Source organism: Neolamprologus brichardi, chromosome 10 (genome assembly GCF_056152115.1).
Source record: "Neolamprologus brichardi isolate AB-2024 chromosome 10, ASM5615211v1, whole genome shotgun sequence".
Taxonomy (NCBI): Eukaryota; Metazoa; Chordata; class Actinopteri; order Cichliformes; family Cichlidae; genus Neolamprologus; species Neolamprologus brichardi.
This window is the reverse complement of record NC_142113.1, coordinates 25121595-25138171: the sequence shown is the minus strand read 5'-3', so window position 1 is coordinate 25138171 and position 16577 is coordinate 25121595. Positions and strand designations below refer to the sequence as shown.

Here is a 16577-nt window from a genome sequence, read left to right as displayed (position 1 = left end):
AAGAAAATCGTGAATTAAGATGGGGAGGAAGAAGAGAGTGACGTCAGGTGATGATGGCAGCGCAGGTGAGGAATTCAGTGATGTCTTTTTTTTCCTTTTTTTTCTTAAGAAAAGTTCAAATGAAGATGCGATGGGATGAAAAGGAGACCAGTGATTGGGGGGGCGGGGGGGGGGTGACAGCGGGGGAGGTGTTGGTGGTGGTGGTGGTGGCGGCGGCAGCAGCAGGGGGTTGCGGTGTGATGACGTCAACGCTAGGCGTGCAGCAAAGCAGTGAAGAAAACCAAGGTATCGTCACAGAGACGACCAAAGTGCTGATTACCGCGGACGCAGCATTTACGCGCAGCTGACGCTAAAGTGGATTTACTGAACACCTGCATGGGGAAACCGTGAGGGTTTATTCCGTTTTTCTGTCTTCTGCTGGGAACCAACTGGTGAGTAAAGCACGCACGGTGTCAGGTCAGTGGATTTTAGCTGTGGGAATTGGTCAGAAGGTCGGCGGGCAGGTCGCTCTGTGCCTTTTAACACTTCAAGATATTGGGAATGTGAATCAGAGGGGAAGATGTGTCCAGCGTGAAGAAGAAAATAAAATATTTAAAAGTGCTGACTCCTTTAGGAAGAGCATGCTGTTGGCCATTTGGTTGTCAAAAAACTGGAGTAGAGACTGAGCGAATAGAGCTTTGCGCACAGCAACGATTTCTGGCATAGACCTGCAGCAGCGAGTGTGAAACTAGTTTGTCTGAGCATTAGAGTCAGCAAGCTGCACCTTACAACATTATTCCCACTGTAGCCCAGAAAAACACTACATTAGAGTTACTTAGAGTAACTAATATAGAGTACAAGCGTGTGCGCGCACTGAAGCGAAGGACGAAAGGACGAAGGGTACTGAGTAAAGATTTACTGAGGACATAAAAGCAGCAAAGGGATTCCTCTAGATAAGAGGGTCAATCTTTCTGTGTGTGTGTGTGTGTGTGTGTGTGTGTGTGTGTGTGTGTGTGTGTGTGTGTGTGTGTGTGTGTGTGTGTGTGTGTGTGAGAGAGGGGGGGGGGGGGGTAAAGGGATTGGCAAGGGAGAGAGTGTTTCTCATTCTGTGAGCTGAAAACATGAAAATCCTTTCGAATAAATATTACCACAAAATTCGCGTTATTTTTTAAAAAAGTTGTATTAATTAATTTATTAATTTTGCTATTGTCCTTAATTGTCTTGCATGTTTTTTCTCACAATCAATTTTAATACAAATGTATGAGACCAGGGTCCAGAAAGAATTAAACTTGCTGTTGTAGGATTTTACACAGCCTGCTCTGACTTGTTTTTTAAACAAACTTTCATTTATTCATTATTTTAAAAAAACAACAACAAAAAAAACATTGTAATGGTAACTATAATATGATGTGGTTTAATGAGAATAAGTGTGTTTAGCCTCTGATTTTTTTGGAGGAGAAAGTTTGATTTAATTGTCTTTTTTTGTGTTTTTCAGGCAACTGGAATGGAACTGAATCTGTCGAAGAATGTGATTTCTTGTGGGGAATCTGGTATGACATTTAACATGTTGATTGTGTTTGACTTTTCAAAATATCCATATATATATTCAGATCCACGGTGGTGTGGTGGTGGTTAGGACTGGGTTAGAATCCGGCTGAGGCGTTTTTGTGTCGAGTTTGCGTGTTCGCTCCGTGTCTCTGTGGGTCTCGGATTCCTCCCACAGTCCAAACGCAAGGATGTTAGAATGACTGCTGATTGTGAAGTACAAGTCTAGAGTGAGTGGTTGTCTGTCTCTCTGTGTTACCCTTGCGATAAACTGGAGACGTGGTCAGGGTGTACCCCGCCTCTCGCTCTATGACAGCTGGTATAGGCTCCAGCCCGACCGCGACCCCCAATTGCATAACCGGAAGAGAATGGATATTGTGATTCATTAGCTGCAAAATGATTATGGAGCTCTGTGGAAAAAGTATTTTGAGTTTGAAGCAAAGTCACAAATTGGCATCGGCCAATTTATAAATAAATAAATACATATACAAACAATGAACGTTTTTCATCTTTCTGGTGATAAATCCCAACCATTTATCTTTTAAACACTAAAAACAAAAGGAAAAACGAAGAAACATCAAGCCAGATGCTACAAACGACACATAAACATGCAAATCTATTCAGTTTAATTTTTGTCTTCAGATCCAGCAGTCGTAGCTCACATAAAAATAACTCAATCAATCTTTTCTGGATTTAATCACAACAAAAAACCAAGAATCCCCCATTCGTTAAAAAGATACGTAAAAACGATGGAATAATTTCGAGGTTTGGGGGAAATTTAAATGAAACATCGTGTGCAACCTATTTCACAAAACGTTCCCCGAGGAAATAATAATATGCAGTAGGAATCAAGTTTCACCCTAAAAGGCAGTATATGTATATTTTTATGTTTTCACATATTAAGAACCACTCTCTTTTCAAATATCAACACTGCGTGTATATAAAACTAAAAGAAACGACCGAACGTGTGGCGGACTGGTTCTGGTTTAACCACGAATGAAGGGGTTTAAAAGGAAATTTTACATATTCTTGCAGTTTAGTGGATTTGTCCTATGGGTGTTTCCCTGTGCTGGTTATTAGACGTTGTTTTATTTACACCTGCATTCCCTGCACAGGCTGTTTATTGGTTGTCAGACCTCAGGTCAAACAGGCCTTGGACCAAGCAGGGAAACAATCACCAAGGCAATAATCAGCTCTGTCCTTCTCCAGTTACGCACCGTGTCCAGTTACATCTCCGCTGCTGTCCTGCTCTTGAATCAGCTCGCCAGCTTTAATTTTCTATATGCTTTGTTTTTTCGGTCCTGTGGTTAGCTTTACTGTGCTCGCTTTCCCTGGCGAGAAAAATAAACCAAGACTGTATTTTTGTGTGTGATTCACGGCGTTCGCCGAGTTTATTTTCACTTCTTGGGGGAAAAAATATGAGTGTTTGCTTAGCCACTGGCCTTTAACCTGTCCTGCCGGATGGAAAGGCTTTTTAACTCATCCATCACACGCAAGTGCCCTCCAGAGTGCTGGAGGAGCGGGACGCGGGCATAGATGGAGGCTGAGGAGGCTGGGTATTTAGATTACCCCCATCTATCAGCCAGGAACATGTGGACAGAACAAAGTAGAATTCATAAGAGCTCCGTCATGGCGAATCTCTTTGTGCTGTAAATCCCATAATATTGACCTCAAGAGTCACTGGGTTTATTGTTATTTTTTAACGCTGCTTTTGCTTTTGCTAATACTTTATGGCACATAAGACTTTTCTGATTTTAGTTTTTCAGGAGTCCGCTGCAATCTTGAAACAAGCTAGAGCTTTAAGCACTTCATTGATAGACTATCTCCCACTAAACCCTACCAGCTACCAACAGGTAGTCTCTTTCACTCAACCTTCACAACCTGAATAGTAAAGACCACCTGCTGGTCACGAGGTCCTCGAGTTCACCTCATCAACGCCTTTTCTGCTTTCTTACTCCAGAGTTTAGATGCAGACGAACTTTTATTGTTTTCAAATATTGTGTCCAAACCATTTAACCATCTTGGAATATGAGTAAGCAGGTCGGCGATGCTGGTGTCGTGCCCAAAAGCACTTCGGTAAGCTGCGGCGGTAACCTTGTTGACTGTATCCTCAGTAGGTTAAGGTGACGCATTCATATTAGCTAGTCAAATAATTATGCCATAGTAATACAACAGTTACACACCGTGCACTAAAAATGTAAAAGGTTCGTTGATGAGTTTCGCTGTATTCAAATTTCTTGAGTGCATTCAGTGTAGATGTCTGTGAAAACACGTGCCACTCTCTTTGTGGAGAAAGGCTGAGCAAATATTGATGAACACGGCAGGTGATTTCTGAGAGCTAACACAATTCTCTGCCAAAAAAAAAACAACCCTTCGGGGGAGTTTTGAACAAAACGAGGATCTCGTGTCAAAAGTCATACGCTCATACAATGGCCGAAAGTCTTCGACCCTGGCGCCTGTGACAGTCTGACTGTCTGTCAGCCTGAGACGCTGAGGCCTGATGTGCGCCTCTACCTGAAGGAGGTAGCAGACTGGCCAAGCAAGCCAGCAGGTCAGCTGCTCTCATATCGCAGATGTGGCCAAATTATAGTGATCTTTGATCAGCTTAGAAAGAGAAATCTGGAACTCTTTACATTCAGTAAACCTGTGATTTCTGGTCACTCAGAGGTGATTTAACTCAATAAATCATTATTGCCCGTAAGTGTTTGTCATATTATAACAAACCACCTACAGGCACATCACATTTAAATAGAAAAGATATTTATCTCAAATGCAAACTCAAACTTTCAAATAAGAAATGTGATTTATACACTCTGTGCGTCTAATGACTCAAACCCTAATGCTAAATGGAGACTTTTGCCCACAGATTCCAGTTACACGAGTAAAGGCCTTTACATTTTGCTTTAATGTAAAGGGTTACTCATAGTGGTCTGAAGCAAACGCCTTTTACGCTGACCTTCTTTTCTTTTACATTATTTTCAGCTTTCATGCGCAATTTGGTTAGGAAACGAAATACTTGGTTTGGTGGATGAAAAGCTCATGGTTTGGGTTAAAACAGAGACTTCTTGGCGAGTCTATGGCAGAAAGCCTGCAGAGCTTTTCTCATGCAAAAGTTACATGGAATCTATTTCTGCCATCCCATAAAAGAGCCCCGCGCTTGGGTAAAACTTTAAATATTATCTAACCTGCATCTGTGCATTCCTAAAAGAAATACACGAAAATAGCCAGTGCGACACAGACTACGATCAGCAACTCAGCTCTTCAGTTTTGCACACAGACATATTACAGTTCACTTAGCTCTAAAGCACCATGAGTACTGCGCATACCTGAATGTCAGATTATAATCCCTGTAGCATCTAATTTAATCTTGCTTGTTTTCCATCTTTAGCGGGATGAGGTTGGTTTGAATTAGCACTGCTAATGGATACAAAGACGTTATGTTCTGGTGATGTTGGTGCTCCTTTATCAAGCCACTGCTTGCTGCTGTTTGCGCGTCACAGCCAACAAAACGCACAAAAGTCAAACGTGTCATCATTCGCAGCCACAGTCAGGCGTAACCAGGTGAAGTATTAGCGGTCCATTTGTCATATTGCGGTTGTCACTGAAAGGCTGGGATCTATAGCGGTTGGATTCTGAGTGCATGTTGTTGGAGTTTAAATATATTATATCAGTAATGTCTGAAGTGGTGAGGTGGTGGCTGTTTAGGCAAAGTGCAGGGCAGACCGATCTGCTGCTGCTGATAGATTACTTATTCTTTGACTGATGTGGTTCAAACGATGTGGTACATAAAAAAACAGCACGGACAAACACATCCTGTTAAATAATGAGAGATGTAATGTTCCGTGTATTACTCCCGATTGTCTCTTTGTGAATCAGCGAGCTGACAGAGCGACTCTTGTCAGGTTACAGCGCTCGTATTCATGCACACAACGAGGCTGATATCGTCGAGCACTTTTCATATTGGAGACACAGTAACTGGGCAGGACCGTGTTGGATGGTAAATGTTTATTCAGCTCGGTACATATCCGAGATATACATTGTGTGGCCGAGCGTGTGTGTATAAGCGCGCCCAGCTGCATTGCTCTGGACACATTTCAAACATGCCTGCGCGAATAAAAGGCCCCTTTTTTTTACTCCTGAAAGCAAAGCTTCGCTTTGTGCGCCCTCGATAACTGACAAAGCGTACACTGCAAAAAATAATAAAATAAAATAAAATACAAAGTAATAACAATAACTAGCCTTAAGACTAACAAATGAGCAGACAGCCACCGTGGCAGGTTTTTGTTAGGAGTGTTTAGCAGATGAGTCACCTCTTATAGTTTCGCTCCACTCACACTGGAAGAAATTTCCTGATCTAAATGCGACATAAACGTCTAATAAATCTAAAATTAATTAAATGCACCTTTTCACTTTGTTAAGCGCGACGTCAGACTGTGTCTTGTCTGGGTGGGTATTTTCTTGCAGCGGGCATGTTTAGTGGGTGGGACTTGTTTTGGGGAGGTTAAACGCAGCTAATGGGTGGGTCTGATGTGAGGGTTGGAGAGCCGGAGCTTATTCTCGGTCACAGCTGGTGGAAGCTTTTCCTTGCTGCGGATAGAAGGAGAGTGCACAGGGCTGTCACTGCTTCAGAGGAGGGGAACGGGGCCGTGTGATTTTTTTGTCCTTTCTTTCTTCTATTCTCTCGAAGCACGTTTTGCGTGGAAGAACAAACGAACCTGCATGGTTAAATCTCCCATGTCGTGGTGTGTGTCTGAGAGCGGGTGGATGTTTTGTAGCGTAGCTCTGAAAGAAAGCCTCGCGATCCACAGGATTCACCCCGTTTCCTCTTTTTACGCACCCTTCTCTTCAAGGTGGGATGAATTTGGACAGAATTGCAGAGGCAGTGAGAGCACCGCCGCCCCGCGACGTGGCCCCCGCGTTTCATTTACAGAGAACTTCAAACAGCAGTCGAGAAACTGTAGAGAACTCAAGCAGCGAGTCTTCAGACACAGAGTTGGCAGGTACACAGTCAGAGTGCTTTTAGCCTCTCCATTCTTTTTCCCACTGAGTGCTGTAACAGTTTATTTTACGTGTCCGTAAGCATTTTTACGGCGAACTGTCAGAGAGGCATCCCCAGCACTTAAAAGCTACAGAACAAAGAGAAAGAATATTTAACTTTTCTATCCCTTGTGTTTGCTTGATTTATTTCCGTGTGTCACCGGGCAGCGTGCACGAAAACGACAAACTCTAAAATGTGTTTCCATCAAATTTTAGTATTTGAGTGTGTTTGTGTTTGTGAGCGCTTTTTGTGCAGTTACACTCCATTTTTCGTTTACTGTGCTCCCAGAACCAAACATTTGGCAGGAACCCGAGATGTGTCAGGGAAAAATGTGCAGAGCAGCCTGGCCTGCTGTCAGTGAATGCATTAGAGCAAACTATAAATATTGGAGCTATCCACAAATCTAAACTAAAAACCAAGTTCCCGAAGACACTTTTTATTATTCAGCTTTTCCAAAATTTTAGGGAAAAAAACAGAGGCCTTTCTGGCCTTTCTTCTCGTCTTTCAGGGCGCACGAGAAGCAAATAGAAAATACACCAAGGTTAGTTCTATTTTTTTAGCTATCATTCACGACAGTAAATCGTTTTAAATTACAATCTTGAGTCGTGATTTTAAGCTTTTTTTTTTTTTTTTTAGGAAACTCTCAAAATCCTAGCTCCCTTTCTGTGTGTGCGAGTGTGTGTGTGACTGACCTTTGCGCGTGTGGCCTCTTAAGTTTAACGAGGCAATTGTTAGGACACAAAATACAAGACAGTTGGGAGATAAGAATGGGCAGACCTCATCGTAAAGATATTGATCTCTAAGCGAAAACCGAAGAGATCCGATGGCTAACTCTGACACACGTTTGTGAATGTGTGACTAATTTGTTTCTGTTCTTTTGAGGTTTGTTTTTTATGAATGACTTCGTAAATAAATTAACCAAAATGGTTGGTTTCATCGCGGTGGGTCTTTTTCAATTGCTTTACTTAAAAAAAAAAACCGTTGTTGTACTCAATCCTCGTGGGAAATAGTGAACTGTCGACGTACACACACTAACTTCTTCATTGTTTAAACGTGCCTTATTTGCATGCCATTCAAAATATGTTATAGGAGTACTGCTGTTTCACACCGGTTTTTCACCCACAGAAAAGGAAAGAAACGCTGAACACAGGAGCGATGACGGAAACGCGGACGACCCCAAGAAGAAAAAACAGCGGCGGCAGCGGACTCACTTCACCAGCCAGCAGCTGCAGGAGCTGGAAGCCACGTTCCAGAGGAATCGCTACCCTGACATGAGCACCAGGGAGGAGATCGCCGTATGGACCAACCTGACCGAGGCGAGAGTCCGGGTAAGATAGCAGCCGTGCGTAAACCATACGAAAAGTTTGAATACGCTCATCAAAAACAGCAATTATTAAACTTCCAAAACAAAAAACAATTATAAGAAAATGAAGAAGATATTTTTTTAATAACTTAAAATTATATATTTTTTTAAATTGTCAAAATATGTAACTTTTGAGCTTGGTTGCACAAAACTTTTTACCCAATTTCAAGTATTAAAAAACAAAAACAAAAACAGAACTTTGTAGAAATTTTCAACTAAGGATGTCACAGACTCACTTTCCAACATTTATGCTGTTTGTCAGTACAGCGAGAAATCAGATGTATATTAAAGTCAGTACATTTCCCTGAAGGTTCTGAATTCACGCGTTAGTCACTATTCCTATTTTTAACGGAATCCATGTCACATACAGACTTTGGTGACTTTAAACGGATCAGAAGTAATAAACTAAATCTGTGATACATTTCAAATACACGCTTACGAAAATCCGTCTCCAAAGACCTCGGAGGTTTTCAGAAGAATATTGTTAACATATTAAGTTGCAGTCATCCCTGCCTGTCAGCTGTCAGCTACGGTGCATCCAAAAGTAAATCTACCGTTATTAAAGCACGTGCACAATTCCCAATACTGGCACAGAGGACGTTACAGGCCTTAATGGCACGCCGTCATGTTAACACGTCTCGTGCTGAAAACTTAGAAGAAATGAAAGCTTTAAAAAAGAAAGTAAGGGGGGAAAAAGTAGTTGAATCTGTTGGAAATTGCAGGTCCTTTCAAAGGGTGTATCTGCTAATGTAGCCAATGGATGATTCGCATTTTGATGACATCATCGAAAATCTGGACCCTTGTTTTTTTTTTCTCCACGGAGGAGAGCGTTCACGTCTCTCCGTATATATATAGATGGCTTTTTAATGAATAGGACTTACATGTATTATATTTATTCTAGCTACATTTTTAAACTGTTTTGAGTAAAAATGAATAATAACAATAATAATATGTTTCGTCGATTTGAATCAGCGCAGTTCTTATAATATCTTTTTTTCTTTCGTTGCCCTTTTTCATTAGGAATTAAAAACATTATTAGGAATAAAAAAAAGGGGGGGGGGGGTGTAATAACACGCTGAATATTTGAGATTCAGTGAAATTTGAAATAATTGGAACTATTTTAAAGATCAATTTACTTTAAATAAGATGCAATTATGATTTTAAATATAATTTCATAATATTTATAAGCACACTTTGACACGTCAGTCATTATATTCATATTCTTAACGTGGTTTTCGTCGTGCAAGTGTCATTAAAATCCAAAGTATGCATTTTATAGCTGGGTGCAGGAAAACTCGAGGCTGAGCTCTGACTGCAGTCTTGAGTGTTTCCTCCGCAGCTCTCTGTCACATCGCTCAAGTCTTTGTGGACAATTTGTCGGCTGCACAGTGTTCCGCACCACTATAAATAGCTTCCGCGAGGCCGTCTGGTGATACCAGTTGTAAATTGTTTCTACTATGAATTAACAATGAATTGGAGAGTACCGACTAGTATTTTGTTAGGTTTTGATAAGGTGTGAGGATATCCAGAAGCGCTTTTCTGTTTCATTTCGAGTCATCCGCGGAGCTGTTCGAGTTGCTCTGTGAACCTGATGGTTTTACGTCTGACTTACACAAACACACGCGCCTTTTATTTACACTGATTTATCTTTAGAAATACTTCTTATTTCATTGTTAGAAATGAGGCGAAAAAAATCAACATTAATACACCTCCATCTTAGATCTGGTGTAAACACACATTCTCGTTGTGATGTACAAGTGTGTGGTAGTCTTATACTAATATGTATAATATCAAAACACCTGGAAACAGTTTTCATAAACGATTTAATGTATTTGCTAGTTTATTTGTAAAGGGCAAAATAGTCTACAGGAAGGAAAAATTACATTTGTAAAGAGAGTGCCGAATATATTGTATAGTCTATATGAATATAACCAAAACGAATTTCTAACATCAGTCCACTGATTAGGATTAATACATCCCGCAGTCGTCGTCCACATAAACTTAAAGGATGTCCACTCATTCAGTCTCGCTGATTTTGTATTTATTTTACCGGGTTGTAGCTCGTCAGCAGAAACTGCTCTCCCTGACTCCAAGGCTAGTTTGTCGACTCGGGTATGGAAACTCTGAATATGCGTTTCACTCAAAAAAGGATCCTTTTTTGGTATTGGTTTGGTATTTTTAAAAAACAAAAAAGTGCGTGTTTCCTAACTAATCATAAATTAAAAAGCAGTCGGTGTTTTTCTGTAATTATAACTCGTTGATATTTGACATCTGAGAACATTGAAAATGGGATCGCAGCTGAAACTGCTGAATATGGCTGTGGGCCTATAAAAGATTTTAACTCATCAACAATTAACCGCTATAAAATTCAAAAATCATTTAGTTAAAAATGCCTTTATTCTGTAATGTTTTTTTTTTAAATTTGTTGTTGTTTGTTTCCTTTTAATGAGCACGCAAGGTTTTAAAGCACCCTAGACACTAACTCCCCTTAAAGGCAACAATTCAAGGGCACCAAAGCGGGGTCTGAAGCTTGTTGCCACAATATATGTGGAAATAAATGATTCAGACATCAATAAATGATCATTAGTGTCGTTTTAAGAAAAAAGAAATTACACTTGTGCTTCATGAACTGAATATCACACGAGCTTGAAATGCTGCTTCGGATGTGGACTCGAGTCATTCCTGTATCATCTAGAAAATTAATTTTACATTTTACAGCATTCTGGTTAATGCTCACGGTTCTGTGTGTCCCTTCCAGGTGTGGTTCAAAAACCGCCGGGCTAAGTGGAGGAAGCGGGAGCGGAACCAGCAGATGGACCTGTGCAAGAACAGCTACCTGCCCCAGTTCAGCGGTCTCATGCAGCCTTACGACGACATGTACCCGGCTTATACCTACAACAACTGGACCAACAAGGGCCTCACTCCGGCACCGCTGTCCACCAAGAACTTCACCTTCTTCAACTCCATGAGTCCCCTAACTTCGCAGTCCATGTTCTCGGCCCCCAACTCCATCTCCTCCATGACCATGGCCTCCGGGATGGGCCACTCCGCGGTGCCCGGCATGCCCACGCCAGGTCTTAACAACATCAGCAACCTGAATGGGATCGGGACATCCGGCATCAACTCAGCTATGTCATCATCGGCTTGTCCTTACGGGCCTCCCGGCTCACCGTACAGCGTTTACCGGGACACTTGCAACTCCAGCCTGGCCTCTCTCAGACTTAAATCCAAACAGCATCCAACATTTGGATACAGCGGCCTGCAGAGCCCGGGCTCCAGCCTGAACGCCTGTCAATACAACAGCTGACGGGCCAAAAGGGGGGCCTTAAAAATACAAATATATATATATATAAATATGTGATAAGCGGACACGGTGTCATAGCTTATGGGCTACGTGCGGATCAGGGGAGGGGGGGGGGGGGGGGGGGGATCAAAGACGACTAAACTGGATTAGTTGCAATCATTTTTTTTTTTTCGAAAAAGAAAATGAAAAAGAAAACGTGGATAATGCGGGTTACATGTGTTTACCAGTGAACTTGCACAGCAGTTTAAATGTCCAGGTTTTTTGGATTTTTTTTTTTTTTTTAAATGATGAAGACGTGTTACATGGCTGCACTGTACATATCTAAATGTAAATATATACAGGTCTAACATGTGAAACAGACGGTGGGATTTTTTTTCTTTTTTGTGCTTGCTTACTTTTGAAGACGGACTCGACCAAAGCGAGGATTTGCATCAAAATAATAATAATAATAACAAAAAAAAAAAAATCGAGCATGTAACGAATCAATGAGAAAACACAAGAAAATCCGGCCTTTACTGTACATACTTTATACTGCTTCTGTGTGCTTTCTATTTACCGCATATGCAGGGTGACTCCACGACGCCTCCCGTTTGAAATGCTTTTCATTTTGTTTGCTCCAATAGAAAAAAAGAGAGAGAGAGAGAGTGAGAGAGAGACCCTGCATGTTTAACTTGAGTGCAACGTGTTTTGTACAATAATGTAAGACTTTGCAGAAGTACGTTCATTAGCCTAAACTGTATACAAAAGGTGATTCAAAGTCCTCATGTGTTTATGGTAACATGTTTGTTTGAATAAACTCCAGGAAAAGAGAGGTTTATTTCAAGTACATGTCTTAGAGGAGTCTTTGTTTAAGGAGACAAGCACTCGGGCTCCGGGTTTCCCCCCTCAAAATATGAGAAAAATAAATAGGTTGGCTAAATAACCCCAGCGTAGTGGTCCACTTAGTTTAAGGGAAGGGGGATTATCTTAGAAAGATGAAGAATCTTTTGCGGTTATTTCGACAAAGTGGAATCAATCCGAGCTTTAACCATAATATTTAATTTTATGTGTTTGTTTGTTTGTTTTTTGAAGCTCCTTTAATATAATTTTTATTTCAGAGGAGGGTGGGTAGATAAATCCACCTGACCCAACTTTGGGACCTCAGCAGCTACATTTCTATGAGCTGCTCTCATTATTATTTGGTCATCGTGTTAATGAACACATCTCAGCGCTCACTGGATTTTCCAGTAATAGATTTATGGTTAATTTTACTCGACTTTTGTTCCCATCACTCCCTATACAGAAGATTATATTGGGGGCTCATTCAAACCTGGCTATTCTGCTGCAACACAGAGCTATTTCTGTCTGCGTAAAGGACGGAGATTATGTCCAACTAAAAGGATAATTTCAGATCACCTGAAACCTGAGCTGCTTATTAAGAGTTCCACCAGCGTGTGTGGAAACCTGGAGTGCGCATTCAAGAACATTAAGGACTGACAAACACGGCAGTTAAACTTTCTGAAAGGGGGTGAAAAAGGCTGAATACACTGAGCAGATTTCACAAAATAAATAAATAAAAACATATTCAAACACACCTGGGAACATTTTATCTAATTACATCTAGATGGATATTTTGTGGGCTAGAATCTTTTATTTGCACCTCCGGGGGGAGGAAAAAATGCAACTGGCGACAAGCCCGTGCACACAAAATGATTTCAGTCAATACCCTATCTTGTTTTCTGACACCTGCAGAAATCCCCGTATCTATATTACTCACCATTAGACTGATATTAGTGCGCTGCTGGAGCAGCCACCAGTGTGTGCTTTAACTGATAACGCTGGGTCTTAGAGGATATTGGATTAGAGGCAACACTTTAATAAACAACTGGATAGTAAAAAGAAATGATTTATATATACATATCTCAATAAGACAGCAAACTCCAATGTAAACTGAAAATAATTTTTAACTAATACTAATACTTTTTAACTACTTTTTAGTTACACGGTCCACACAGCAATTTCCTTAAAGTAATACTCACCTTCTGGCATTTTGTATCAAATTCTTTGTTTCCCATGCTCAACTGTAAGTTTACCTTGATTCTGTGGTAATTATTCTCGATACTTCGTGTAAAATGAAGGTGTCTATGTAATTTAATGAGCATAAAATGCAGTGTGACTCAAGCCCGTGCAAAGTAAGTGTGAATGAATTATATCTTCTAAGGGGGCTTCATATTATTCTCCCACAACTTCGTCATAATTGTATCTTGACATAATGTTACCTCCACTCTCAGCACATGACCGTTTGTGGAAATCTTCCCTCTTTTTAAAGTCGTTTTATTCATTTAAAATAAAATATCGACACGGGGTGAGTTTGTGGCTCTTGGATAGCTCTCCAGATCCGATTAGATATGAGGTTATCCTCCTTTAAAGGACTATTGCACATTTTTATTACAGTTTTTATTTCTCTAACCTTCTGCCGTGGCCTTGCTGACGCTCTTTTGTCATTGAGATTTCACTATTCACAACAAGTCACAACAGTCATATCAACCGCGTGCCCGGCTGCAAATTCTTTCCTAGGGCGAGCCTGAGCGCACGGACGCACGGAACATTTACTTTAGACGGGCATGCGCACCGGGTGTAATTGCAGCCATCCGCTTTGATTTAGAAATATTTGACGAGAGGACAAAGCGCAGCTAAAGACTCACGGTGATTCGTAACAAAAACAAAGCGCGCAGGCCGTCGTAAACCTTTCCCATAATACCCGTTTCCAGTCGAAAATAAAGACGTGAATGCGCCCGAACCTGGAGGGCAAAGTTCAACACGCTGCATTATAGCCGGTAAATATTTGAACTAAAGTATCTCTGTTGAGGAAATCCCCACTGCTCCTGAATTGTTGGAGATACAAGAATAGAATAGAATAGAATAGAATAGTAAAGCGCTATACAAATACAGACCATTTACCATTTACCATAATAGAATAAAAAGTAAACCAGGTGTATGTTCACTGTATCACCGGTACTTTCTGCACGTTTGGGTCTACAGGTTCCACGGAGGTGTGCCCCACTTGGGAAAAACTCCAACACATTCAGAGCACATAACCAACACTTATTTTCACTTCTCCAAATTCTGTAACTAAATCTAGCCAACATTTCATGACCAGACATCCATCCAGATACAAACAAACTACACCTGGTGCGGGATTAATAAAAATAATAGGTCATCACTTATGAGATAAAGCATTTAAAATCTTCTTTCCTTATATACAATGACCCCATGTTTTTTTTAATATCCTGTTAATTGCATACTATTTCTCCCCCAGTGCTCGAAATATACTTGAGTGAGTTCTGCTAAATTCCCACATTGCATTCTGCAGACTACACAAAGAGGAAATGTGACACACAAGAAAGCAAGTGTGACTACTGCAACCGAGCCAGCAATAAATAATGATAATGTGCTGTGTTTTACCCATTTTGACCCCTTCTTTTACCCACATTACAGAGTTAAAACACAGACCAGATGTAAGAAAAGAAAAGAAAAAAACACACAGAACATGTTAGACAAGACATTAATTGATCAACTATATTGATAATAATTGTGAAGAATTACAAAAAAACAATCCAACTGACTGCTGTTCCTCATTTGTGAAGATTAAGTGCATCTCTCTGGTTGCTGAAGAAAACAAGACATTTAAAGGCATCCTTTGAACCCCACAAAAAAGAAAAAGAAATGCTAACAGTTTTTAATGGTTTTCTGCAAATCAGATGGAGGGGGTGGGGTGGAAAATACCTAAATAAAACCTTAGTGGAAGCCCAGCAACTTGAGACCACAGCAGAATATAGCAAAAGGACTCCAGTATCACAAAGAAATTCTGCTGGATTTCAAAACAATTTCAAGGACTGTTTCTGAACAGTGGCACGATAACTCGTAGCTAAGCTTTTAAAATGGCTAAAGCCTTAAAGCCGATGCTAACATGGAAACAAATAAACACAAGAAAATCCAAGTTTAATTTGTAAGCAAAGCTTTATTAGTAGTTTTATTATAAAATCTACAGTGATATTAAATAAAAAAAATACTAGTTGTTTATGAAAAAGCTTTAAAATACACCCAATCCCCACCTCACATACACACACTAGTCGACATCATTACAAAGAAGCAGATTATCAGTCATAGTTGTAATTTTTTTCCACTGCAGTGCATTATCCTTTATGAGATGGTGTTCATTCTTTTATAAAGCTGTATTTAATTAGTCAAATTCTACTGAAAATGTTGCAGGTGGTGTTCCACAGTAGCACAGGTCCATCCCAGTGTCTCTGATCACATGATAAAGCTACCCAAACAGCCTTCTGCGTCGGGATCAGTGGGGGCCCAAAAGCATAATTTCTACCCTTGGGCCCTGTAAGAGGTTAATGTGGCCATGGCTGAAGTTTCACCATAGTGGGCTATGGAGGAAATCTTTTCAAGCAACCAGAAGACCAGACTGAAACGGTATTTGCTGACACAACTGCATAAAGGAGGAAGCAACATTAACAAATGTAAACAAAGGCTTCATGAGTGTGGCGCAGTTATTAGTATTTGACAAGTCGAATATACAGCACTATGGTGAAGGAGTCCAAAACTTGCATTTAAAGCTGTTACAGGGATATTCTACCCATTGTGTGACTGATGTTTGCAATCCAGCCCATCTAGAAACAAAACAATCTCTGCTAAACCAAGGCCTCCCCCTCAACTTACACTAATGCTGCTCAGCTTCTGTTTGTTTTCTCCTTCTGCTACCACCAGGTCCCTGCAGCAGTTCACATGATCCTGAAATCTGTACTACAGCTGCTGCATCCTGTAAACATGCCAAGTCTCCATTTAGATCCAAAACTTTAATTTAAATAAAAAAGCAGCTTTGGTCTAATATGGCCCCATAGACTTTTTCTCACAAGGAGATCAACATTTATTTCTGGGTGTAAGGATACTACTATAAAACCCCAAATGAAACATGGCATTTCCATGGCATTATGTTGATTTTGAGTAATAGTAGACATATTTCAGTGTATTAGGAAAGCCATTAAAATCCAATTTCAAACACCTCAAAGATCTGAGTAGGGTGCCATCCATCCTAATCAACGTCTCGTCTGCATCTATTATCAGCATATCAGCAAATTGTTGACAATAACGGGCTTCAAATCCATCAATAAAAGCAGATACTGACAGTGACAGATAACATTTTTATAGCCCCATTCCAACTGTGTTTAAGTCCCTGCACTTTGATTTTGAAACCACACTCAAATTAATCTAAAGCAAGGACTGTCTGGGAAGTAGGAAAAGGTTTACAATGAAGTATTTATTCTCATTCTTCTCTCAGACATGTAGTTCTTTTTTTT

The 16577-nt window shown here is 40.5% G+C and overlaps 1 protein-coding gene across 3 annotated transcripts; it reads left to right on the top strand.

Moving 5' to 3' along the window:
* Positions 1-303: 303 nt before the first annotated feature.
* Positions 304-11330, top strand: pitx1 (paired-like homeodomain 1). 3 transcript variants are annotated; one of them, XM_006785201.3, is made up of 5 exons: positions 304-431; positions 1475-1529; positions 6375-6524; positions 7688-7890; positions 10684-11330. In XM_006785201.3, exons 2-5 carry the CDS (start codon positions 1484-1486, stop codon positions 11230-11232), a joined length of 948 nt encoding a protein of 315 aa, XP_006785264.3. In that variant the 5' UTR covers positions 304-431; positions 1475-1483; the 3' UTR covers positions 11233-11330. The 3 variants fall into 3 exon arrangements, with proteins under 3 accessions (XP_006785264.3, XP_087703034.1, XP_087703033.1); XM_087846908.1 differs by lacking the exon at positions 6375-6524; XM_087846907.1 differs by lacking the exons at positions 304-431; positions 1475-1529 and adding an exon at positions 6086-6266.
* The last annotated feature ends 5247 nt before the right edge of the window (positions 11331-16577 follow it).

Excerpts from the sequence above, each read along its gene's own strand:
- pitx1 (XM_006785201.3), top strand. The coding sequence starts at position 1,484 with ATGGAACTGAATCTGTCGAAGAATGTGATTTCTTGTGGGGAATCTG. Across the intron at positions 1,530-6,374 it reads GATTTCTTGTGGGGAATCTG|GTGGGATGAATTTGGACAGA; the intron begins GTATGACATTTA and ends CTTCTCTTCAAG. Across the intron at positions 7,891-10,683 it reads TGACCGAGGCGAGAGTCCGG|GTGTGGTTCAAAAACCGCCG; the intron begins GTAAGATAGCAG and ends TGTCCCTTCCAG.